Source organism: Myotis myotis, unplaced genomic scaffold (genome assembly GCF_014108235.1).
Source record: "Myotis myotis isolate mMyoMyo1 unplaced genomic scaffold, mMyoMyo1.p scaffold_m19_p_17, whole genome shotgun sequence".
In the NCBI taxonomy this organism is placed as follows: Eukaryota; Metazoa; Chordata; class Mammalia; order Chiroptera; family Vespertilionidae; genus Myotis; species Myotis myotis.
The window spans coordinates 32,278,299-32,304,075 of NW_023416321.1; the positions used below are offsets into that span (position 1 = coordinate 32,278,299).

Consider the following 25,777-nt stretch of genomic DNA (forward strand, 5'->3'; position numbering starts at 1 on the left):
CTGGCTCAAGGAGACCTTATTTGAAAATCATGTCACTGGGCATGAACTGGAAGAGAAGTAGGCTAGTGAATGTGCTAAAGAGGGCCCAGCTGCCAGCCTTTGGTGACACTGCTGGTTAGTTGGCAGCAACTGCTTAGAAACTGCTGCTCTTGGAAGCAGGAAAAGAAAGCTCAAGTCTAGGATAGGCAGAGAATTCGGGTCCACACTCAAGAAGGTAGAACTTAGCAAAAAGAGCACAGAAAGGAAAAGGCTTAATGCTTTCAAATACTGGAACAATGCCTTGAACTTAGTAGATAGGCAAACATATTTAAGGGTCTGCTTTATTTTTTTAAAAATATATTTTATTGGTTTTTTACAGAGAGGAAGGGAGAGGGATAGAGAGTTAGAAACATCAGTGAGAGAGAAATCGATCAGCTGCCTCCTGCACACTCCCTACTAGGTATGTGCCTGCAACTAAGGTACATGCCCTTGACCGGACTCGAACCTGGGATCCTTGAGTCTGCAGGCTGACGCTCTATCCATTGAGCCAAACTGGTTAGTGCGGGTCTGCTTTATCTACAGAATAAATGCTCTACCCATAAAGGAAATGTCTGTAAGATGACAGATTTCATGAACATCTTAAGATGATGAATGTGATGGTGACAACTGGGGTAGGAAGGACAGGAAGGCAGAGAGTCTCGGAAATCTTTCCCATCCACTAGCTGCTGAGGAGGGTCAAAGCTCTGAGAGCAGAGTTTGAGTTCTGCTTTTTGTAGGCCACTGTCCCTTAACTGCCACACATCCAAAACGGAAACCATCCCTACATGCTGTGATATTTTGAATTTAATTGAGTCTATAGACACTTATGGTGTACAAAGGGTTAATGGGCTTCAGTCTCCATAAAGTGGAGCCTTTTCTGACCCTTCTTACATTCTCCTTGACAATAAGATATATATATTAAAAAAAAAAAAAAAAAAAAAAAAGTCTAGAATCACTGAGACATAGTTCCTAAACTCAAGGTACCAGAATTCCATTAGAAACTGACCTGGTCAGCCACTGGCCTCCGGTGTCTATTTGGTCAAAATCATGTAACACTCCTAGCTCAGTGTCTTACCTAGAACAGGTATGTAGCAAATGCCTGTTAAGTGCCATCAGTGTAGGGACTGCCTGACTGAACAAGTGAACTGGGCTGAGGAATGGAGTTTGAAGCTACTGAGTTTTAGTTCATTCAGGAACTAACGGTCTGCCCTGGGCTCTCCTCCATGTCAGTGGGCTTTTCTCCTTGAAGGCCAAGAGAGAGGAATACAGTTGGGCTTGCTGAATAACAGAGTTCCTTTCTAGATTTTATTTATTATTTATTTATTTTGAGAAAGAGAGAGAGAGGAAGGTGGGTGGGAGAAGGAGGGGAGGGAGGGAGAAGAAAGAAGGAAGAAGAAGATGAAGAGAGAGGGCACAAGCCATGGATTTGTTCCACTTATTCATGCATTCATTGGTTAATTCTTGTATGTACCCTGACCAGAGATCAATAGAGTTCCTTTTTTCAAGTCAGTACCAACTCTCAGGTTGTTTTTTTTTCTAGCAGAGGCAGAAGGGATACATTCAGGAGTATGACACTGACATTGATTAGTTCTTTTTTCCCCACAGGCCAAGGCTAGTTAATTCTTCTTGTCTTGCCTCCACTGATGTTGACAGCAGTAATGGGGGTAGTCAAATAAAGGGACAAGAATCAAAGGGAAGTAATGGATGAGAGGGGAGGTAGAGACAGGCTACAGTATTTTTATTAAGGAAGAATCTCAAGGATGAGATGAATATATTGGACAAGAGGCCATGTTCTGGGAATTCAGTACCAACCACTTCACATATCAGACTTAAGCCCAATCTTTTAAAAAAGGTCAAGTTCTAAAATAATGATAATAAAAATAAATAAATAAATAAATAGGTCAAATTCTTCACATATATATTTAAAAATATATATTTTTATTGATTTCAGAGAGAAAGGGAGAGGGAGAGAAAGAAACATCAATGATGAGAGAGAATCATTGACTGGCTGCCTCCTGCACACCCCACACTGGGGATTGAGCCCACAACCCAGGCCTATGCCCTGACTGGGAATCGAACCATCACTTCCTGGTTCATATGTTGACACCCAAACAATGAGCCATTCCAGCCAGCTCTCAATACTTTTTATCTCAGTCCTCACACACAGGCATCCTAGAGTTTCTTCTATAACATCTTAAGTGCTCAGCTAACACATAGATACCACAGCTTTGTAAGCAAATTACTTAAATATCAAATACCAACTGAGTCATTAATCAAGACATGAGGCAGTATAAAGAATAGGGGATATGTCGTTAGAAGAAAAGAGAGATCCAGATTCAAGTACTGACTTTATTATCTAACTACCCAGTCTCAGTCATTCCTCATTTATAACAAATAGGTATGATATCTACTGTCCTGCTTCACAGGATTACTAAGATTAAGAGATCCAATGAATGGGAAAATAGTCTGTGGACAGGAACAATGACTATTGATATTTCTTATTCAAGGATATCAGTTTTGGCTAAGTCTGTCCAAAGATAGGACAAAGAACCCTGACAAAGGAAGCTCCAACTGCAGGACACCCTGAACTTGAGTCTGGAGAGTTAAATGTAGCCAAAAGCACTTTTGTCTATTCTTGGGACTAGGGGAAAATCTGATTGAATACAGGCTTCCCCACAGGGACCTCCCTATGTATCCTTCTATTTTGAAGGTCAGATGACATGGGTGGCATATACAGCAGAAACCTCTATCTATAGGTGGAGAGGCACAAGCAGTGTGTTTCTAACGCAAGCTTTGGAATCTGACCCGAGTGTGAGTTCTAGCCCAGTCACTGAACTGTAATGCGATGTTGGCAAGTGGCAAACACTCTGTGCCTCATCTTTAAAAGAAAGATAAGAGTGTCTCCCATACGGAATTATTGAGGAATGAATAACAACATATATAAAAATACTCAACAGGCCCTAGCCAGTTTGGCTCAGTGGATAGAGTGTCAGCTTGTGGACTGAAGGGTCCGGGTTTGATTCTGGTCAGGGGCAAGTGCCTGGTTTGCAGGCTCAGTCCCCAGCTGGGTGCATGCAGGAGGCAGCCGATTGCTGTTTCTATCTCTCCCTCCCTCTCCCTTCCTCTCTGAAATCAATAAAAATACATTAAAAAAAATAACATAAAAATACTCAACAGGCCCTAGCTGATTTGGCTCAGTGGATAGCACGTTGGCCTGCGGACTGAAGGGTCTCTGGTTCGATTCTGGTCAAGGGCACATGCCTGGGTTGCGGGCTCGATCCCCAGTAGGGGGTGTGCAGGAGGCAGTTGATCAATGATTCTCTCTCATCATTGATGTTTCTATCTCTCTCTCCCACTCCCTTCCTCTCTGAAATCAATAAAAAGTATTCAAAAAATGTATATATATTTTTAAAATGCTCAACAGTGTGGTGATTGTAGGAGGGAAGGGAGTAAGTAGAGTTGGAAGAGGGCATAGAGGAGATAAATGGTGATGGAAAAAATAAAATAAAATAAAAAACTCAAGATAGTGCCTGGCACATGGTTAGCAACTCAACAGATGAACAGATGCTACTTAATATTGCTGATATTTCTATGAGTTTATTCAATCATTTGGTCCCAATTAGCAATTTCCAGGCCCTCCCACTAGGGGGCAGATAGACAATACTAAGAAGCAGTAAAAGAATTTTGACATTTGTTCCAGCTCCAAAACTCTGCAATAAAATAGGTCAAAGTTATTATCTAAAAGATGATTTGAAAACCAAGGTCTTTTAAAAAATATATATTTTGCCGAAACCGGTTTGGCTCAGTGGATAGAGCGTCGGCCTGCGGACTGAAAGGTGCCAGGTTCGATTCCGGTCAAGGGCATGTACCTGGGTTGCGGGCACGTCCCCCAGTAGGGGATGTGCAGGAGGCAGCTGATCGATGTTTCTCTCTCATCGATGTTTCTAACTCTCTATCCCTCTTCCTTCCTCTCTGTGGAAAATTAATAAAATATATTTTTAAAAAAATAAAAATAAAAATAAAAAATATATATTTTTACTGATTTTAGAGAGGAAGAGAGAGATAGAAACATCAATGATGAGAGAGAATCATTGATCGGCTGCCTCCTACACACCCCACATTGGGTATCGAGCCCACAACCCAGGCATGTGCCCTTGACCAGAATCGAACCCGGGACCCTTAGTCCGCAGGCTGACGCTCTATCCACTGAGCCAAACCAAGGTCTTCTGATAATTTCAGCCATTCATCCAAAAATATTTATTGAGCCACTACTATATACCTGACCATAAACTGAGCTTGGAGTTAATAAAGAAAAAATGTTCAAAAACACATATTTCTGGGGGATTAGGAGAAGATGGGTCAGAGGAAAACAAATCTCCAAGTACAGAATTCCAAAATGGCTAGGACTCTCAAAGCAAGTGACATCATGAAATATATAATCTAGAAAAGCTCTAGGAGGCATCCATCTAACCCTAACTCTGGTCCTCCACCAAGTACAGGACCCACACCAAACCAAGATTTCTTTAATCCAGCCTGCCCTATGGCAAATTACACATCTAGGCTGAGAAACACATCACATTCTCCTACACACACCGAACAGGAAGGAGAGAAGAGAAAATGTGGAGTTAGAAGGAATCAATCCTGTGACTATACATGTGGTGACTCATGCCTGGGAAAAAGTGATTAGCCAGGTGACTTATAGTGCTGGGCCAAGAAGCCAGATATCCCGACTCCTGACCCCCGATCCAATTCTCTTGCCTTGAGCTGACTCTTACAATATAAAGCACAGTAAGCTATCAACATCCGTATCTCATCCCCACCCCACCAGATACCAAGCTCTGTGTTTCTAGGAATTTAGAAGACCCTTCTACGAATGGGTGTAGGGAAAAACTGAATTACAAGTCACAAAACTAGTTTTAAGGTTTCTATAACTGGTAAACTTGAGTTCTAAGCAGCTCTTTAGCTGTTGGTTCCTGAAGAAGACAGCTTATGCTCTAGCTCACCTTAACTGTAAATGTTTAACACTAACAGCTATAAGTCAAGGTTTTTCTTTTTTTTTTTTATATCTTTTGGGAGAGGAGAGAAGAAAGTAAGCAGGCTTAAAAATACCAATAGTATTTCTCCTCTGCAAAGGTGTGGATTTAATTAAGGATAGCAACAAGAGAGTCAAAGGAATTTAAATACACTGTCCCCAAAATGGACTGGTGAGTCTGAAACCAGGAAAGAAGGACATCTCAATTCTCAAATATAGACGAGGGACAGTGGTTGGCAGAGGCTATCTAGGAGCTGCTTTGGGGGAAAAGTAAAGTGGAGATCTCAATGTCAGCACCCAAGACAAAGCTGCCAATTTGCCTGTCCTCCCAAATGGCTCATCCCTTGACATCACATCTCTAGGTGAAGCTGTCAAAGTAAGTCAAGGAATGTAGAAGACAGTGAATTGCTCTTTATCATCTTACTGTACATTTCCAAGTATACTCCCTTTCCAGTTGTGTCCTCTGGAAGCCCATAACCAGTCACAATGCAGTTAGCATGAGATCTGGGTGGCCAGGGAGCAAATACAACTTTATCACCTGTCATCACTTATGAAAAGAAAGGCTGGGGGGAAAGCTGGCACAGCAGAGCTTGCCTATTGCAGAAGGAAGGAGGTCACCTTCAGTTTTGTCGTTATACATGCTGGATTCATTGGCCAAATCCTAGATCTAGCCAGGCTCTGAGTCTTACTGTCCCTCAAAGAAAGGAAGTCAGAAGCTAGATTATTTTAACTTCTGAAGATGATCTCACAGAACAGGGTCAGTAAACTACGGTCTGTGGGCCAAAATCCAGCTGCTGTTTTTAATTAAAAGTTTTACTGGAACACAGTCACATGCAGTGTTTACATATCGTCTACAGCTGCCTTTGCCCTACAATAGCAGAGCTGAGTAGATGCCACAGAGACCATAGCCCACAAAGCCTAAAACATTTGCTCTCTGGCCCTGTACAGAACCCTATCATCAAGGATCAGATAAGATGTTGAAGAACCTTTTCTATTAAAAGGGAAGTGTAGATGTTTCATTGATTTCCCATTTTTGCTCTAAAAGGAAAGCCTATTCCAAATTTAGGACCATTGTGACACCTGAAGATACTGTACATGGTAATGAGCCAGGAATAGAATCATTTCCTTGCACATTCATGCAGTTCAAGGATAGAAGGTAGTAATCTGGGAAAGCATGAAGTACAAAGCCCCAATTCCAGCCAGTTTGAGACAGAAATCTAACAGACAATTCTCAAAAGCTCAATCATATGGGAAGTATATTAGCAGGAATATACCAGAAAGACTGAGAAAGCTAGCTCCTTTTCCCTCTGAAGGCAGAAGCTTCTTTACTTGCTGTGAACTGAGGTCACTGGCTCAGAAGGCAGACAGCAAAGCCAAAGGGAATTGTCTGTTTCCATGGTAGAAAGTACTCAGAGAGTTCAAAACAAAAGAACAGTGTAAATAGTTTGTTTCAGAGATATAATAAGTAATCTGAACTGTGCGTTTTCATTTAATTCCTCATGGGGATTCAGTTTGAGATACTTTTTTAAAGAGTGATTATATATCTCCTGTAAAACTCCTTATAGTGCTCAAGAGAGATATCAGCAACAATTAAAATTAAGATGCTATACATTGGGAAATTCTAGTATTTGAGAGGATCTCTCTGATCAAAGGTATCTCACACTGCTGACAAGTTTTTGCAATTGCTTTCTTTTGTCTGTACTGAAGAATATCTTGAAGATATCAAAGTCCATAGTCAATGTACCCCTCTGAAACAGCTCAAATGTAGGGTCAAAATAAAGGACCACATCCTTCCCTGGGATCCAGATTACTTACATTTCTGAAGTCCAGTGTTCATCTGCGTGTGAGAAAGAAGCTGAAAGGACAGGTCACCTGGCCCTGGTAGACAGGCTAGCATGGCAGACCGGCATCAACACAACATGGGGCAGTCACTCACACTGTAATGAACAAAAAAAACAAGGTCATGGAACACAAGGCAACTCACTCAAGGAAGATACCAGGGACATCTGATATGAGCAGCACAGGCCCAAGTTTAGATAGATAAGCAATTTAATTAGTAGCATGTTGGCTGAAAATATATCTATGTTTTTATCTGTAGCAACAATTTGCTCCAAACTATTACTACTAAGGATAAAATATTTCAGTCAGCACAGACGAGTGTGTGAGGAAAAGAAAATCTACCTATCCACATAATTAAATGAAAAATACAGGCACATCTGTAAGGTCTTTTATGCTCACAAGCTCTAGATGCACTCATTTAGCATTTCCTGTAGGTTGCCTCTCTCTACCATGGGCTTTTGGAAAGGCCCTTGGGGCTGCCAAATGAATGGCGCGCTGGCTCTCATCTGTGCCCCAGCTAAGAAGGGAGCAGCAAGGCTAGGGCACATTCTAACTGAGGTGAAGGGGAAAATGATTTCTCCCTGAAAACAGAACAGTGTTCCTGATGACAGCTGGTCCTCATAGGGCCTGGCTTAGTCTATTTACAGGGTTGGTTTGGAGCCGGGGCAGTCAGTCATTTCCAGAGGCAGTATAGTACATGAGTTGCAAAAGCACCCAAATTTTCACCTGTGACACTCCAGTAACCCGAACTCACTTTCAAAAGGAAGAAAAAGCAGAAAATCTTAGGAGACATAATTAACTACTGTTAAAGCAAATTCTGTTTGTCAGTTTCTGGGGATTCACCTTTCCTATTGCCTGTGACACAATTAGACCTCCTGGACCCCACCCCATCCCACCCCAAAACTGTACTGCACCCCAAGGAAATTAAGGCGGCCAGAGCCCTCTTTGGACAGGCAATCCTGACATTATGTCAAGATGGCAGCATTGTTTCATCAGTGCTGTCTACCAATAAGATATACACAGCTCAAGCAAGCAGACATTGAGGTGGACTTTTGTAGGGAAGGAAACCTTGTCCACAATGCTAAGAAAGTTACCTTGTGTACACCAAGGACCAAGCTTTTCCCAAAGAAGTATAATGTACTAAAACATGAGATTTTTTTCTCATGCTGCAAAACCCAGAAGTCAAGGTGGCATATTAAGGCTTTACATCATACGAGTGAAGGAAAAGCTCAAATGTTAAACAAAGATCACAAAACCTCTTTCTTTTTCTTAGAGGGCCCTCTCAGGTATGTGAAATTACCCTGTCATGATGAGTATCAGAGAGCTCCAGCTTGCAAGTCCAGGTAGCTGAAAAGATACTTTGTAAAAGAGGCTGTTCAAACTGTGGCTAAGATAGCAACTGCAGAAAGAACTGAAGATTGAATGCCTCAATGAGAATAGAGCAGCCCAAGAGTTCTGGCACAGATTCGGTCTTTTTAGGCCTCTGGTAGGTAGGATAACAGAATGAACAGTGTGCCAAGAATAAAGTCTCCTGTTGGGATCAAATGACTGAGGTACTGCTCAGAATCCCATTCCTTGTGAATGCTGATCTCTACCTAATAACCAGTCCCCTATGGTCCTAATATAGCTGAGCGCAAACTCCAAGGAAAGGAAGGGAATTAACAAATACTGGAGACTAATATTGTGAAATGGGCTGTATGAGGGACTCAAGTGATGTTTTCTTAATTAGGTCTCCCAACCTTTCTTGGAGATAGGTAATAATTTCATTTGTCATCTCGTCATCTGTAGCCCAGACTACAATAGCCTTCTACATGTCCACCCACCCCCACTTGCTCCTGTAACCCAATCTATTCTCCACACAGCAGCCAGAGTAATTAATTTTTTTAATTGGAAATCTTATCAGCTCAAAAATCTCCAATAACTTCCCATCTCACTTAGAATAAAATACAAAATCCTAACATGGCCCATAAGGCCTTCCATACTCTGTTACTCCATACGAGTGGAGGAAAAGCTCAAATGTTAAACAAACCTCTCTGATCTCATCTTCTTTTTTTGTTTTGGTTAATCCTCGTCAGAGGATATTTTTCCATTGATTTTTAGGGAAAGTGGAAGAGAGAAGGAAAGACAGAGAGAAACATCGATGTGAAACATATCAATTGGTTGCACGAGCCTTGACTGGGGAGGGCCTGCAACCAAGGTATGTGCCTTGACCAGAATTGAACCCAGGACCCTTTGGTCCGCAGACTGACATTCTATCCATTAAGCCAAACTGGCTAGGGCTCTGACCTCATCTTCTAACTCCCATGCCCCGCTTGCTGACTCTATCTAGCCCTAGTGTTCTCCTTGCAGGTCCTCGAAGGAGCTGAGCACACTCCCACCTCCAGGCCTTGTACTTCATCTGGATAACTGAGACGCTGTAATGATGAAAGTACAAAGAACACATTCACTCAGCAGTCTTGCAGATAACACCTTCTCCCTGTATTTTTTAGAAGGAGCCAATCCATAAGTGACCACTGTAATCTCTTACATACGTATTAAATTTTGATGTGTGCAAACATCTATGAGATAGAATCATCTATCAGCTGCCTCTTAAATAGGAGACTGACTACTGTATCTAGTTTACAATAATATTTGAATTAGCTTTCATTTCTTGAACATAAAACCAACAGAGCCAAGGAAGTAACACTAGGTGGCAAGGGCAAATCATTGTCTTATAAAGAGTTTTCAAAAGGGGAAAATCCGCCCTAACCTGTTTGGCTCAGTGAATAGAGCGTCGGCCTGCGGCCTGCGGACTGAAGGGTCCCAGGTTCAATTCCGGTCAAGGGCATGTACCTTGGTTGCGGGCACATCCCCAGTAGGGGGTGTGCAGGAGGCAGCTGATCGATGTTTCTCTCTCATCAATGTTTCTAACTCTCTATCCCACTCTTCCTCTCTGTAAAAAACCAATAAAATATATTAAAAAAAGGGGGAAGGGGAGGAAATCCACAGATAAACATACTTTGTTTTATTGCACTTTGCTCTATTTTGGCTCACAGATATTGCCCCACTCTCTCCAACAAATCAAAGGTTTGGCTCTGGCTGGTGTGGCTCAGTTTGTTGGGCACCCTCCTGTGCACCCAGAGTTTGAGATTCCATTCCTGGGTAGGGCACATGCCCTGGGTTGCAGGCTCAATCCCCAGTAGGGGGCATGCAGGAGGAAGCCAATCAATATTTCTTTCTCACATCAATGTTTCTCTCCTCCTCCCTTCCTCTCTAAAATGAACTTAAAAAAAAATAAATTGAAGATTTGTGCCATTTTCCCAACAGGCTCAGATAATGGTTGGCATTTTTAAAAAAATATATATTTTATTGATTTTTTACAGAGAGGAAGGGAGAGGGACAGAGAGCTGGAAACATCCATGAGAGAGAAACATCGATCAGCTGCCCCCTGCACACCTCCCACTGGGGATGTGCCCACAACCAAGGCACATGCCCTTCACTGGAATCGAACCTGGGACTCTTCAGTCCACAGGCCGATGCTCCAGCCACTGAGCCAAAATGGTCAGGGCTGGTTGGCATTTTTTAGCAATAAAGTATTTTTAAATTGAAGTATGTACATTTTTTAGACATAATGCTATTACTGTGTACTTAATAGTCTACAATATAATATAAGCGTAAGTTTTATATGCATTAGGAAACAAAACAAAAAAAAATACATGCAATTTACTTTTTTGTGATACTTGCTTTATTGCTGTGGTCTGGAACCGAACCTGAGATATGCCTGTAAGGATGTCAACTGCAGCTCAAATCACCTTTGAAATCTGGATTAACAAGAGGACTATATCAAAGTTGTTAAGACAAGACTTTGATTTTGAATCCCAGCTCTGCTACTTGCTGTGTGACCTTGGGGAAGACACTTAATTTCATCTACAAAATATACCTGCTTCCTGGAATTGTGAGGATTCAATAGGTTTATGTTAATATAATCAAGTGTTTCGGATACTGGCACTAGACATGTAGTGAACACTATTTAAATGTTGACTATCACTTTCCTAATTTATCAAAATCCAAGATGCCTCCCCCACCCCCCGACCCCCAGCCCCTATTTTACCCCTCCACCGGTTCCCACCCTACCCCAGGCCTTCACCACCCTATTGTCTAGGTCCATAGGTAATGCATATACATATATAAGATCTTTGGTTAATCTCTTCCTGCTCCCCGGCCCCACACTTCTGAGATTCCATGCCTCTGATTCTATTTTATTCATCAGTTAATTTTATTCATTAGATTCCTTGTTAGTTTATTTTGATTTTTAGACTGAATGCTGGTATGTATTTACTGCTATTTTATTGCTCATATTTTTTATTTCTTCTTTTACTTCTCCCTCTTCTTAAAGAATACCCTTCAACATTTCATGTAATACTGGTTTGGTGGTGATGAACTCCTTTAGCTTTTTCTTGTCTGTGGAGCTCTTTATCTGACCTTCAAGTCAAAAAGAGAGCTTTGCTGGGTAATGTTGTTTATAGGTCCTTATTATTCATCACTTTGAATATTTCTTGCCACTCCCTTCTGGCCTGCAAAGTTTCTGTTGAGAAATCAGCTAACAGTCATATATGGGCATGCCCTTGTAAGTAACTAACTACTTTTCTCTTGCTGCTTTTAAGATTCTCTCTTTTGTCTTTAGCCCTTGGCATTTTAATTATGATGTGTCTTGGTGTGGGTCTCTTTGAGTTCCTTCTGTTTGGGACTCTCTGCACTTCCTGGACTTGTAAATCTATTTCTTTCACCAGGTAGGGGAAGTTTTCTGTCATCATTTCTTCAAATAGGTTTTTAATTTCTTGCTCCCTCTCTTCTCCTTTTGGCATCCCCATGATGCAAATGTTGGTACACTTGAAGTTGTCCCAGAGGCTCCTTGCACTATCTTAATATTTTTGGATTCTTTTTTATTTTTGCTCTTTTGGTGGGTATTTTTTGCTTCCTTATTTTCCAAATCACTGATTTAATTTTCGGAATCCTCTATTCTACTATTGAATCCCTGTACATTATTCTTTATTTCAGTTAGTATATGGTTAATTTCTGACTGGTCCTTTCTCATGTATTTGAAATTCTAAGACCCAGTGCCTATACTTCAAATTTTCTTCCAACCTCCACTTTGCTCTGGCAATGCTTCTATTGAGTGGCATTAGTGCAATCCTCTTACTTTAAAAATGGTGAATTTCACCTTTAGAAAGATTCCAAAAGAAATGTCTATCCTGAAGAAGGTGCTATTAATGACTATCCTTTCTTCAAGTCTAATATTCACTAATGTCTTAATTACATTCATGTTCATGATTTAAATTTTTCAAGTCCCTTCCTTCTAAACACACATCCTGGCCCAGCTGTTATGGCTCAGTGGTTGAGCATTGACCTATGAACCAGGAGGTCATGGTTTGATTCCCAGTCAGGGAACATGCCCGGGTTGTGGGCTTGATCCCCAGTGCTGATCAATGATTCTCTCTCATCATTGAAGTTTCTACCTCTCTCCCCCTCTCCATTTCTCTCTGAAATCAATAAAAATATATTTAAAAAATAAACACATTCTGAACCTAAGCAAGTGCCACGCAAATTCCCCTATGCTATAAAGGGAAGCTTTGTTGTATCTTCTGGAGCGTAATGGAGTTTGACAGTCTTTTTCTCTCACTATTCAAAAAGTTTCAAATAACATCATAAGCTTTATCTCCAGACTTCCTGAAAAGTACCAACTATAACTAGCTTCTCCATTTTCACAAAAACAGCAGCTGGCGGGCAGGGTCGTGGTTACTCAACAGCAGAAAGGTTTTCAGTAACAATCAATGAAGAGCTTTGAAGTATAAGGATGATATTTATTACTTACCCTTTCCTCTTCTTTCCTATTTAGTGAGACCACAGAAGTTTTAGAGGAGGACCAAGTATATTATGGCCCTTCTCCAAGCAGCCATGAATTTTCTTCCCTTACTTTAAATAAATACTAACTAAAAACAGGCTCTTAAAATGCATTGCCATACATGAAGCTATCGCAGGAGATTGATCAGTCCTTGGGAAGAGAGCCTAGCAACAAAGGACACTAAGGTGAGCATCTGAAATGAAAGCAGCACCAAGTCACATGGAGATCTAAGAACAGTCCCAGTTGAAATCAACTTTAACCTATTGCAAATTAAGGAGAAGTCTGCTTACAAGCTCATTTACATTTCAGGGTATCCATCAAACAACAATACTGAAGGGAATGTTTGAAGGGAAATGGCAAAGGGACTCAGTCATCTTCAGAGGAAGATAAACTATTTCCCTTTCCTCCTTTCCCTCCTTCTCCACCTAGCAGGGATTGTTTCCAAAGATCCTATATAATAAAGGAGAAACATGTAAATTGACCATCCCTCTGCTATTCTCACCAGCCAATCAGGAGCATGCAAATTAACCTGACAAAGATGGCAGGTTAATTTGCATACACAGGCGACAAGTGGCCTGGGTCCCGGGAACATCCTCGGGACCCAGGCCGCTCCTAGCCTGTAGGCCTGCACGTAGGCCCTGAGCAGCCGGGGTCCCAGAATGCCCCCGGCCACTCCGGGCCTACGGCATAGGCACCAAGCGAATGTTCCCGCCTCGTGGCTGCTTGTGCACGCACTGGTGCCAAGTGGCGGCCGGGGTTCACGTCCCTCAGCCTGGTGCCCACAACGCGGGGCTGGCTGCCAGCCTCGGGGGGCATGTGGAGACCCGAGGCCGCCACATGCGTGGCCCAGGGTCTCCGCACGCCCCCCAGCCTGGTGCCCACAACACGCAGGGCTGGCTGCCGGCCTCGGGGGTATACCCCCCCCCAGAAGCAGGGACACTCCCCTAGCCCAGTGGACACAACCAAGGAGGTCCTCTGCGCATGAGCTGCAGAGGAAACACCTTTTCTTTAAAAAATATTTTTTATTGACTTTTTTACAGAGAAGAGGGAAGAGGAAACATCAATGAGAGAGAAACATCGATCAGCTGCCTCCTGCACACTCCCCACTGGGATGTGTCCCCAACCAAGGTACATGCCCTTAACAGGAATCAAACCTGGGACCCTTCAGCTGCCACTTGCAGTGTTCTTGGTAACTTGGGTTATAAGAATCCAAGAAGGTGATCTAGGGTTTTTCCACCACACTCCTGGAGGAAAAAACGAAGGTCCGCTGCTAGAGGGGCTAAGAAATGTCATATCCTGCCCTAGCCGGTTTGGCTCAGTGGATAGAGCCTTGGCCTGCCGACTGCAGGGTTCGAGTTCGATTATGATCAAGGGCATGTACCTAGGTTGCAGGCTCCTCCCTGGCCAGGGCCCAGGTCAGGGCTCATGCAGGAGGCAACCAATCAAAGTGTCCCTCTCACATTTATGTTTCTCTCCGTCTCTCCCCCTCTCTTCCACACTCTCTAAAAATCAATGGAAACATATCCTCAGGTGAGGATTTAAAAAAAAAGAAAGAAATGTCATATCCTATGAAAGAGACACCTTGAAAATGCCTAAAGAAAGTTGTAATTTTTTTCATGGTGAAGGGACTGGAGTCCTTGTTGATGAAAACACCTTGGCGGCTGCAGTGGCTGGCAGTGGCTGCAGCAGCGGGGTGATGGGGCTGGCATCTTCCCCTGATCAGCCCGGTCGCCTCCCGCAGAGGAGCCGACCAGTAGGACATCCCCTGAGGGCTCCCAGTCTGTGAGAGGGGGCATGCTGGGCTGAGGGGAATACCCGCCCCCCGCCCCCCTCCCCCCCAGTGCATGAATTCCGTGCACGGATCCCCTAGTATTATATAACTACGAGGCACAATGCACAAAATTTATACAAGGGACTCGGCCCTCGCAGCCCCAGCTGCCTCGCAGCCCCCTCTCCCCCAAGCCCACTGGTCGTTCCAGAAGGTAGTTCCCCAGCCCTGTCTAATTAGCATATTAGCTTTTTATTATATAGGATTAAAATAACATCATAAAATTCCTATAGAGCTAAAGAAATGTGTTTTCAGTGTCCGAATGATTTTAATTTTCCATCGTCATTTATCCCCTCTGTGCCCTCTTTGGTTTATATTTCACATATGAATGAAATTATATGATTCTTGTCCTTTCCATCTGAGTTATTTCGCTTAGCGTGATATTCTCAGGATCCATCCATATAATCACAAATGGCAGTATTTCATCCTTTTTATGGCGGTGTAATATTTGCTATTGAAACAGATCAACAATGCCCTTTGCTTGTCTAAAAATTAGATGCCCTAAAATCTCTTAGAAGAAAGTAAATTATTAATGTAATTGTAGTTCCTGGCCTTGCATAATGTCTTCTTACTACCACATGCTGGTGGCATAGGGCACACCTAGTACCACCCACCTCAACCTCCCACCCAAAAATCACCTCACCACTGTCCATATCCACGAATTCTTAGTGTCCTACTGATTTTAAAAGTATTCCAGCCAGACCGGTTTGGCTCAGTGGATAGAGCGTCAGCCTGCGGACTGAAGGGTCCCAGGTTCGATTCCGGTCAAGGGCATGTACCTTGGTTGTGGGCACATCCCCAGTAGGAGGTGTGCAGGAGGCGGCTGGTTGATGTTTCTCTCTCATCGATGTTTCTGACTCTCTGTCCCTCTCCCTTCCTCTCTGTAAAAAAAAATCAATAAAATATATTTAAAAAAAAAAAAAAAGTATTCCAAAATAAAGTTTTCTTTTGCACTTTGAAAAGAATTTCAAATGCAAGCAGAAGACTAAACTGCACCTTGCCAATTATCATAATCTTACAATAAGCACATGTTGCTATGAATGACATTTAGTTCCAGCTTGTTATATTCTCCTATGATAAACAACAATGAACTCAAGGGTATGATCTCAGAATATAAAAAGCCAGTTAGGTTGTTCCTAATAGATTCTTTTAAAATATGATCCGTCCTAGCTGGTTTGGCTCAGTGGATAGAGTGTCAGCCTGGGGACTGAAGGGTCCTGGGTTCAATTACAGCCAAGGGCACATGTCCGGGTTATGGGCTCAATCGCCAGTAGGGGGCCTGCAGGAGGCAGCCAATCAATGATTCTCTCTCATCATTGATGTTTCTTTTTTTTTTTTTTTTTTTTTATAATATACTTTATTGATTTTTTACAGAGAGGAAGGGAGAGAGATAGAGAGTTAGAAACATCGATGAGAGAGAAACACCGATCAGCTGCCTCCTGCACATCTCCTACTGGGGATGTGCCCGCAACCCAGGTACATGCCCCTGACCGGAATCGAACCCGGGACCTTTAAGTCCGCAGGCCGACGCTCTATCCACTGAGCCAAACCGGCCAGGGCATCATCATTGATGTTTCTATCTCTCCTTCCCTCTCCCTTCCTCTCGGAAATCAATAAAAGAAATATATTAAAAAATAAATAAATAAAAATAAAATATGACCCTATACAGCTCTTCAAAAGAACAATATGTTTTAAGTGTAAGATTAAGTTTTATAATTCTTTGACCTTCTATCTAAAAGAGGTATGGAAAAAAAAATTAATTGCAGTGCAGGGAGGGTGTAAAATGTGTCATTCTGGTTATTAAAATCCATCAAGTTCATACTTCAGCCTTGGTACAACTGGGCAAAAACTGACTTGCAAGTAATTATCACCACTAGCTGTAATAAAAGTTAATTAGGCATAATTGAACTAACACTCTAATCAGAGGAAAGCTGCAACTGGTGAAGAGCCCACTCTTCCTGCTCCTTCAATCTGCAAATGAAACTGCTAATGATAATTTGTGGACAAATAAGAAATTGTTTTCATGGTCTCCCCACTGTAAATCACTCAGCAATTCCAGCTAATGCCCAGAATGTTGGGCCAGGAGAAAAATCATTAAGCAGTGCTTCCTTAGATAAAAATGAATTTTAACAATAACCAAGTCCATTAAAGGCAGTGGGTTGCTGAGAATTGTTAAATGTCCTCTCAACACCCTAAGTAAGGTAATATGGCCTTATCTACATACCCTAATACTATGTACTAGATGTGCCCTGTGCCACCAGCATATGGTAGTAAGAAGACATTATGCAAGGCCAGGAACTACAATTACATTAATAATTTACTTTCTTCTAAGAGATTCCAGAGCATCTAATTTTTAGACAGGCAAATGGCATTGTTGATCTGTTTCAATAGCAAAGATTAAATCACTTCTGAATTGATTTTTGGAATTAGTACAGTCCAGCTGTATAAATCATGTTTTTAATTCTGGACAAGTACTGTGCCCTTTTCCCTGGAATTTAGTATCAGACTCTGCTTTTTAACTGTGTCTACAGACCAAAGGACTATGACTCCTAAGAGTATTGTAGAGTCTTAGGAAACCATTTGTCTTGTGGTCTTTATATCACAAGTGACCTGTAAAGTGGGCAGAAGACAGGTACCTCGCTGAGGTGACACAAGGTAAAAGAAAAAAGCAGGTACAGCCTGGCCGGCGTGGCTTAATGACTGAGCGTCGACCTATGAACCAGGAGGTCACAGTTCGATTCCCAGTTGGGCACATGCCCAGGTTGTGGGCTCAACCTCTCATCATTAATGTTTCTATCTCTCTCTCCTTCTCCCTTCCTCCAGAGACCTCAATGCCCGGCCTGGCCACCTTTGCTGTCGGGCATTTGCCGGCCGCCTCCAGGCCCTGCCCGCCTCCCTGTCCCCAACCTGCTTGGTTTTCATGACACCACAGACCAGGGGTCCTCAAACTTTTTAAACAGGGGGCCAGTTCACTGTCCCTCAGACCATTGGAGGGCCAGACTATAGTTTAAAAAAAAAACTATGAACAAATTCCTATGCAAACTGCACATATCTTATTTTGAAGTAAAAAAAAGGGAACAAACACAATATTTGTATTTGCATGTGGCCCGCGGGCCGTAGTTTGAGGACCCCTGGCTTAGAGTACTTCTTTAATCAGAATCTGACTTCTAAATAGATTTCATTTTGGCCAACAGCCCTCATCATTAGAGTACATACAGCTCAGTATAAGAAGAGTGGCCCTGGTACCTCAATGAGCATCCTCCTGATACCCCAAGGTTTCAGGTTCAATTCCCAGTCAGGGCACATACAAGAATCAACCAATGAAAAAATACCAAATCAGTATCTGTCTGTCTGTCTCTCTCTCTAAAATCAATTTAAATGGGGGGGGGGGGGGGAAGGAGTGCTCTGGCCAAGTAGCCCCGTTGGTTGAATGTGATCTCCATATGTCAAGGCTTCAGGTTTGACCTCCAGTCAGGGCACATACAAGAATCAACCAATGAAAAAATACCAAATCAATATCTGTCTGTCTGTCTCTCTCTCTAAAATCAATTTAAATGGGGGGGGGGGGGGAGTGCTCTGGCCAAGCAGCCCGTTGGTTGAATGTGATCTCCATATGTCAAGGCTTCAGGTTTGACCTCCAGTCAGGGTACATACAAGAAGCAACCAATGACACCATAAATAAGTGGAGCAACAAATCCAATGCTTCTCTCTCTTTCTCTCCCTTAAACCAATAGATTAAAAATAATTTTTTTTTTTTTAAAGAAGAGAGATTTAGACTGCAGGTGTGGCTCAGTGGTTGAGCGTCAATCTATGAACCAGGAGGTCATGGTTCGATTCCCGTCAGGGCATATGCCCGGGTTGAGGGCTCAATCCCCAGTGTGGGTGGGGTGTGCAAGAGGTAGCTGATGAATGATTCTCTGATGTTTCTATTTGTTTTTTTTAAAGAAAAAAAGAGGGGTTTGCTTTTGTAACAGTTCTTTGACTTGGGTATCTACAGCTCACCCACATGATGAATGATTTGCATATACTGTGGGGCCAGAAGAAGCCAACAAAGAAGATATACCAGTCTCGAGAACTACTAGTAATTTATTTATGATTCACTTGGAAGATCTCAATTCACCATAGGAATTCAGTGTAATTAGGTACAAGGGTTAAGTAATAAAATATTAAGTAAAACAAACTGTCCCAAGGTTACTTAACTGAGCTGAACTTTTCTAGGTCTAATACTGAGTTATATACTACTTCTGATGATTAAGAAACTAACTGTAATCCACCCTTGTGTGTGGCTATCTTGCTTATTGGTCTCTTGAGTGATCAAAGAAACATCTCTAATTAGTTTGTTCAGCTAGAAAATCCTAGTTAAAAAGTAGAGGAAGTTAAAACTATTGCTTTAAAATGTGGACTAGGAATATCTTTAGTTTTTATCTGCCTATACTTTGCCTGTTTGCCCTTCTGCATGAATAATGAAGAACTGACTATATCTGATCGGGAATGAGCCCTTAACTAGAGTTCTGCACATATGCTGGCAAAGATACCCTCTTCCCTTTCAGGCTAGACTGAAATTTAACAAACTCAGTCCTAAAATTTGATCTAAACAATCCAATGTTCCCTCCCTGGGATCCATCAGCACCAAATATAATAACATTTCAATTTGTCCTTTTTTTACACATCTATCTTTTATTTCTCCAATACTTCATCCTGAACCTTCCTCCCTCTCTTGATTGATAATGGCATTTTGGTCTTTGAATTGCCTTCACCACTAGAAATATAAAAACAGCTTGTCAGGGGAGACAGAAATTTCAAATCTTCTATATATATAAAAGGCTAAGTGTCCATCCATCCAACTGGTAGCTATGACACGCAATGACCACCAGGGGGCAGACGCTTTGACCGATAGCTGCCATGACATGCACTGGCCATTTAAAAATAAACCACACCACGGACCTGGTGCGGATAAATCAACACTCAGCTTCCCCTAAGTGGGACACAGGCCCCGCCACCACCCCAGAGTGACATTCAACCAAATCGCAACCAACGCTGCCAAGACCCCATGGCGCAAAATGTGGCCCACAGCCCAGCCCAGAAACGGTCACTGTGGGTGCCGGGTAATGATATCACGTAACAATGCCTGGCTTCCTCTCCCTAGTGACTAGCCTCCTTGGAGTTTCTTCAGCCCAGGAACCTGACTTGCTTTATTGCCAGGTGCAAACATTTTACAGTACAACCAAATATTTGTGAAGTGTTTTCCCGTGCCTCATCTCATTTGACCGCACAGAAGTCCTGGAGTAGGCAGATAGGAAACTGAGTAGAATCCTATTTTCTTTTCATTAGCAAGACAAAAGAGATTTAGAAAGTTTAGAAACTTGACCCAATTGAAAAGAAGTAAGAAATGGTGGAACTTGAAAATGACTTCAGGTTTTCTCACTGTGCAAAATATAGTCAAATACTGCTCCAGTTAAATATTTTACCCTTTGTTCTCCCTGAGTGATCTACAATAAATAATCTGCTTCATGTTGATATTTACTGCTGTGCTGCTGACAATTACCTGAAAGAGAAGTTGGGGTGCTTCACTGGGCTGGAAAAAGTTTAGCTAAATCAGAGAGCAGGTCTAATTAAGCAAGTTTATCTATATATATAAAAGGCTAAGTTGACTGGAGCATGCAGGATACATATAAAGCTCTCGCTGGCACCAATCGCATGCATGTGTTTCGATCTGTCATTGTCAATCATGAATTTGGTTGATACTTCTATTATAAAGGGCAAACAGCTATATTAAAATATTTCTTCTAGCCGAAACCGGTTTGGCTCAGTGGATAGAGCGTCGGCTTGCGGACTGAAAGGTCCCAGGTTCGATTCCGGTCAAGGGCATGTACCTGGGTTGCGGGCACATCTCCAGTAGGAGATGTGCAGGAGGCAGCTGATCGATGTTTCTCTCTCATCGATGTTTCTAACTCTCTATCCCTCTCCCTTCCTCTCTGTAAAGAATCAATAAAATATATTTAAAAAAAAAAAAATATTTCTTCTAGCCGAAACCGGTTTGGCTCAGTGGATAGAGCGTCGGCCTGCGGACTGAGAGGTCCCGGGTTCGATTCCGGTCAAGGGCATGTACCTGGGTTGCGGGCATATCCCCAGTGGGAGATGTGCAGGAGGCAGCTGATCGATGGTTCTCTCTCATCGATGTTTCTAACTCTCACTCTCCCTTCCTCTCTGTAAAAAAATCAATAAAACATATTTAAAAAATATATATATATATTTCTTCTAATTAATTTCCTTTTTAAAAAAATATGTTTTATTGATTTTTCACAGAGAGAAAGGGAGAGGGATAGAGAGTTAGAAACATCGATGAGAGAGAAACATCGATCAGCTGCCTCTTGCACACTCCCTACTGGGTATGTGCCCACAACCAAGGTACATGCCCTTGACCGGAATCAAATTTGGGACCCTTGAGTCCACAGTCTGACGCTCTATCCACTGAGCCAAACCGGTCGAGGCTTAATTTCCTTTCAATGTGCACGAATCCGTACACTGGGACACTAGTTTCAAATAGGAATCCGAAAAGGAGTTCTTGGAGAAAAAAACTAAATACATTAGAAATTTAGAAAAGAGAAGAATTCAGAGACTTTGGCTCTGGCAGTGGCTTTACTATCAAATCATTAATATTTAGACATTCTCAGGGCATTAGTTTTCCCTACCTGAGTGAAAAGGTGAGACCACAAGAGACTGCTTATTTAACTCACTGAATAAAAATAAACCCAAAAGTAAAAATACTTATGTTAACACTGAAAATGATTCTTGGGCTGAGGAAACTCTTGTCTTAACCTTAACCTTTTGTGAGTTGTTATATAATTATACTCTTTAACCCCACATTTCATTTAAAAGTATACTATGTACTCAAGGTACCAAAGAATTCCTTTAAACCACCTCAGACTTTCTCTTTTTTCTTCTATTACCCTCTATATTTACAGACAATGAAATCTCTAATCAAAATTCTAAGATCTGGCCAAATATAAGGACTGACCAGTATTTGTTAGAATGCTAACATATAGAACAAATTTGGGGGGGAGAGCAAAGGCCTGGATTCTAAAAATAAATGAACAATTTAACTTGTGTGTTTGGTTTTAAAAATCAGAACGAACAAAATGATGGGTTCAAAGTTTATATTTAAAAGGCAACTGTGTTTTGAATGGCTCTTAAAATCCCATAATAAGTGCAGTATCAAACACAGGGTAATTAATTCAGTGGACTCTTTCCTTTTCACTGCCAGATTGAACAGCTCTGAGGATAATCTCCTTCATTCTCCCAGGGCTCAGTTGGAAGATTCATTATTTATGCCCTCAATTGTTTACTGTGTCCTATTTTTCCATCCATCTAGGCCCAAGGGCAGTGTTATCACTGGCCTGTTTCCAACTAACAATGAATGTGTTAGTTCATTGCCTTACTAGTTACAAAACAGAAGATAATCAAACACAGTGGAATCTTAATATTGGAGAGCAAACCCCCATGCACTACCACTTGATCCAGGAGAGAGGTTAATGACAATGCTGATCCAGATTATCAAAAGGTAAATAAATGAATGAAGTGACCTCCCTAAATTGTTCCAGTCTTTTTATTTTTTAAGCCACTGAGCAACATACTAGTATATGCACATCCAAAAGGATTCTTAAAGGGCAGTATCATTAGAAAGACCGTCCTGGCCCTCAACAAGAGCAGACCTGTAAACTATTGAGGATTAAACTGATTGAGATGCACTTTGCCTAGCAACCATTCATTAGGAAGAGTTCAGTAATTCACCAGCAACCAATTCCAAATGCTTATCTGGGTCATAAACAGATAACAGACTCCGCCAAGTCCTCTACCCTCTGGATTTAGACTCAGCAAACAACTTCCTCATAAGACTCAGCTGCCAAGAATCAACCCCTGGGAGAGGGGGTTGTGTTTAAACACACACAAAATATTCTCAGACACCTGACAAAGCTGAACAGCTACAAACTACCTCCACATGAATACATTCATTGTCTCTAAATAAGTCTCTCTTTTTTTTTTTTAATATATTTTATTGATTTTTTACAGAGAGGAAGGGAGAGAGATAGAGAGTTAGAAACATCGATGAGAGAGAAACATCGATCAGCTGCCTCCTGCACATCTCCTACCGGGGATGTGCCCACAACCCAGGTACATGCCCTTGACCGGAATCGAACCTGGGACCCTTCAGTCCGCAGGCCAACGCTCTATCCACTGAGCCAAACCGGTTTCGGCTAAATAAGTCTCTTATATAGCAGCATTCCCAGGTCTTTTCGCCTCTAACTAATATTTTCTCACCTTGAACAAGCTTTACCCAATTCCAAATCTGGTAACACTCAAACTAATTGTTATAAGAATCAAACAACGCCAATGGCCCAATCTTTCCTTCACCTTCTTAAGGGGATCATTTTATACGTTGGATGTGAATGGGGGATTGAGTTGAATCTCCCTTTAGAGAAAACATAAGACCCCTTTTCTTAACACATTCTAAGCTGTAACTCACAAAAATAAGCAGAATGGATAAAAACAGACTACTAAAGAAAATTAAAGCAGCTACTTTACCCGCAGCAGCAGCAGGTCCCTTCAACTTAAGAGATAGGAGAAGTCACAGCTTCATGTGTCTCCTTGCAGAGGACCAAATCTGCGGATTTCTATCTCCCTTAAGTGATATTTGAAGATCAGTGGAGATACACCTATTAGCTCTATACATAGCCTTTTGTCTCCTGGGAAAAATTCTTTGGGGAAATCACTGCACCATGCAAAATACTGATTACGAAAATTAGCCAAGAAAACAAATATTTAAAAAGTAGGTGAGTAGCCCTGGTCAGGTAGTTCATCCAGTTGGTTATATGTCATTCCGATACATCAAGGTTATGGGTTTGATCACCGGTCAGGGCACATACAAGAATCAACCAATGAATGCATAAATAAGTGGAACAACAAATCCATGTGTCTGTCTGTCTCTTTCTCTCTCACTTTCTGTCTCTCCAATCAATACATTTTTTTAAAAAAATGAAGTGAGCTAAGTGCATTATAACATCATAAAACTGTATTAACTGCTCACCTATGGGTAGACAAAGAAAAAAACACCTAGGATAGCTATCAAATAGGATGGCAACCTGTTTTCTGGTAGAAGAAAAATGAACTGGTGGAATATGCTTTAATATGGCCACCAAGGGGTTTTTGTCACTTCCTCAGCTTGCTATAGCTTAGCCAAATTGCTTTTCATTTTGTACCAGGCTAGCTGTCAAAGATTGAATCAGTGATTGTTAAGGGTTCATTCTCAGTAACATTAGGTAAGGAATCCTCTTTGCCTTTCAATTTAAATATTATTCATGGAGTTTGAATGGATAAATTAGTAATAAACTAAAAACCCCAAATCCAAGAAAGATTTACTGTGAATCTATTTTTTTTTTTTTTGCACAATTCTATACTAAGTCTACTTGAGAATTTTTTTAAAGTGTAAGTTTTCTGAATCCTAGTAAGTTTTCACAACTGAGGTGGGTTTCCTATCTCATCATCCCTATTCTTTATAATACTTGCTTTCTAAACTGCTCCTTATTGATTAGAGATCCAATAAATCCATGCTAAGAGAAAACATTAATCCAGCTAAAACTGTAAAATAGCTGCAGCATATCAATTCTGTCAACACTAAACTCCAGTTAGAACAGTCTCTGAAAACTAAACCTAGATTTCAAGAATGAACTCTCAATCACTTCAATTAATATTTACCCAGGAATGTCTTTCTAGTTGCTAAATGGGATGCTGCCCAATTCATGAATTGCTTAATAAAGGCAATTTGATCTTCAAAAAAAATTTTTTATCAAAGTGCTGACAAAAGATTGATTATCTATCCCTTCGGATATTCTAGCTAATCAACATTAACATAAATCTGGTCCAAACACCTTTGGTGAAAATGCCCAGTTAAAACAAGTTTACCATAAAATTGCCACTCAACAGACATGCAGATGACACACAAATTCACACACCCTTTGTTTCCATCACAAATTTGAGGTTTTCTATCATCAACTGATACCTTTCCTCTCAATTAAAAACCTATAAAGGGTTTCTGATTTTGGCTGAGGCTGAGCACTGCATCCTTCAGAAAGAAGGGATCCATACGTTGTAGAAGCGAAATAACTCAAAAGAGAAAAATATAATTTCAATTGTAATGCTACAGTCATTAAAATTCATAAAGTTGGGCCGAAACCGGTTTGGCTCAGTGGATAGAGCGTCGGCCTTCGGACTGAAGGGTCCCAGGTTCGATTCCGGTCAAGGGCATGTACCTGGGTTGCGGGCATATCCCCAGTGGGAGATGTGCAGGAGGCAGCTGATCGATGTTTCTCTCTCATTGATGTTTCTGACTCTCTATCTCTCTCCCTTCCTCTCTGTAAAAAATCAATAAAATATATTTAAAAAAAAAAAATTCATAAAGTTGGGAGGAAGGGGCTTTAAAAAATAAACGAATTAAAATTCATCTGGATATTTTTTAAAGTTTGATTTTGATTTTTGACAGCCGAAACATATTCTCTGAGAACTTACGGATATAAGAAACAGACCTGTGGAGAAACAGATCTAAGACAAGTTTCAGTACCGCAAGGTAAGTTTGCTCCCTCTAGCTAGGATTCTCCAACAGGGTTTAGTACTACACAAAGCCGGTGAAAATGCACTCGGGAAGAGACTTTAGCAGAGTTAATCAATCAATAACAACTATCCGGATTTCCTTTGACCACCATTTGACGGGGGCTCTCCCTCTTTCCACTAGCACCTTCTTCCTTTTCAGATAGTTTTTGCTGATTAAGGTAGTCCCAAGCAGGAAAATGGTGAAGACAGCTTTTAATGGACAAGGATGCAGTACAGTTCCAAAAACACACTCCTAGCTTTTTCTCTTTCTTTTTTTGCGTTTCACTGCATCAGATGCCATATAAAAAAGGCTCCTCTTTTTTTCTGTTATTTTACTACGCGACCGACATCGACACATCAGTAAAAAGAGATGAGTCCTGAATCTCCTTACCCCGCCGCAGGGGTGGGATGCAGGGAGGGAAGAATGAAGGGTAGAATTAGAAAATCAAAATAAACTGATGGGATGCGGAGCTCTTACTTCCCATTCCCTTTCCCCTCAAGGTTAAGTCGGCAGAAGTCGGGGTTGCGTTACAAA

General features: G+C 41.5%; 1 protein-coding gene across 8 annotated transcripts in view; it reads right to left on the reverse strand.

Annotated features, from left to right (window-relative positions):
- Positions 1-25,777, reverse strand: part of FAM222B (family with sequence similarity 222 member B) — a 58,174-nt gene that overhangs the window by 5,212 nt on the left and 27,185 nt on the right. For 5 of the 8 annotated variants that reach the window (XM_036340742.1, XM_036340745.1, XM_036340743.1 and 2 more), the window contains exon 2: positions 6,866-6,987. In XM_036340742.1, the coding sequence (XP_036196635.1) occupies positions 6,866-6,947 (82 nt within the window). In that variant the 5' untranslated portion in view covers positions 6,948-6,987. Of the gene's footprint in view, positions 1-6,865; positions 6,990-8,189; positions 9,038-10,595; positions 10,928-25,777 lie in introns of those variants that run through there. The other 3 variants (XM_036340747.1, XM_036340746.1, XM_036340749.1) reach the window with 3 other exon arrangements.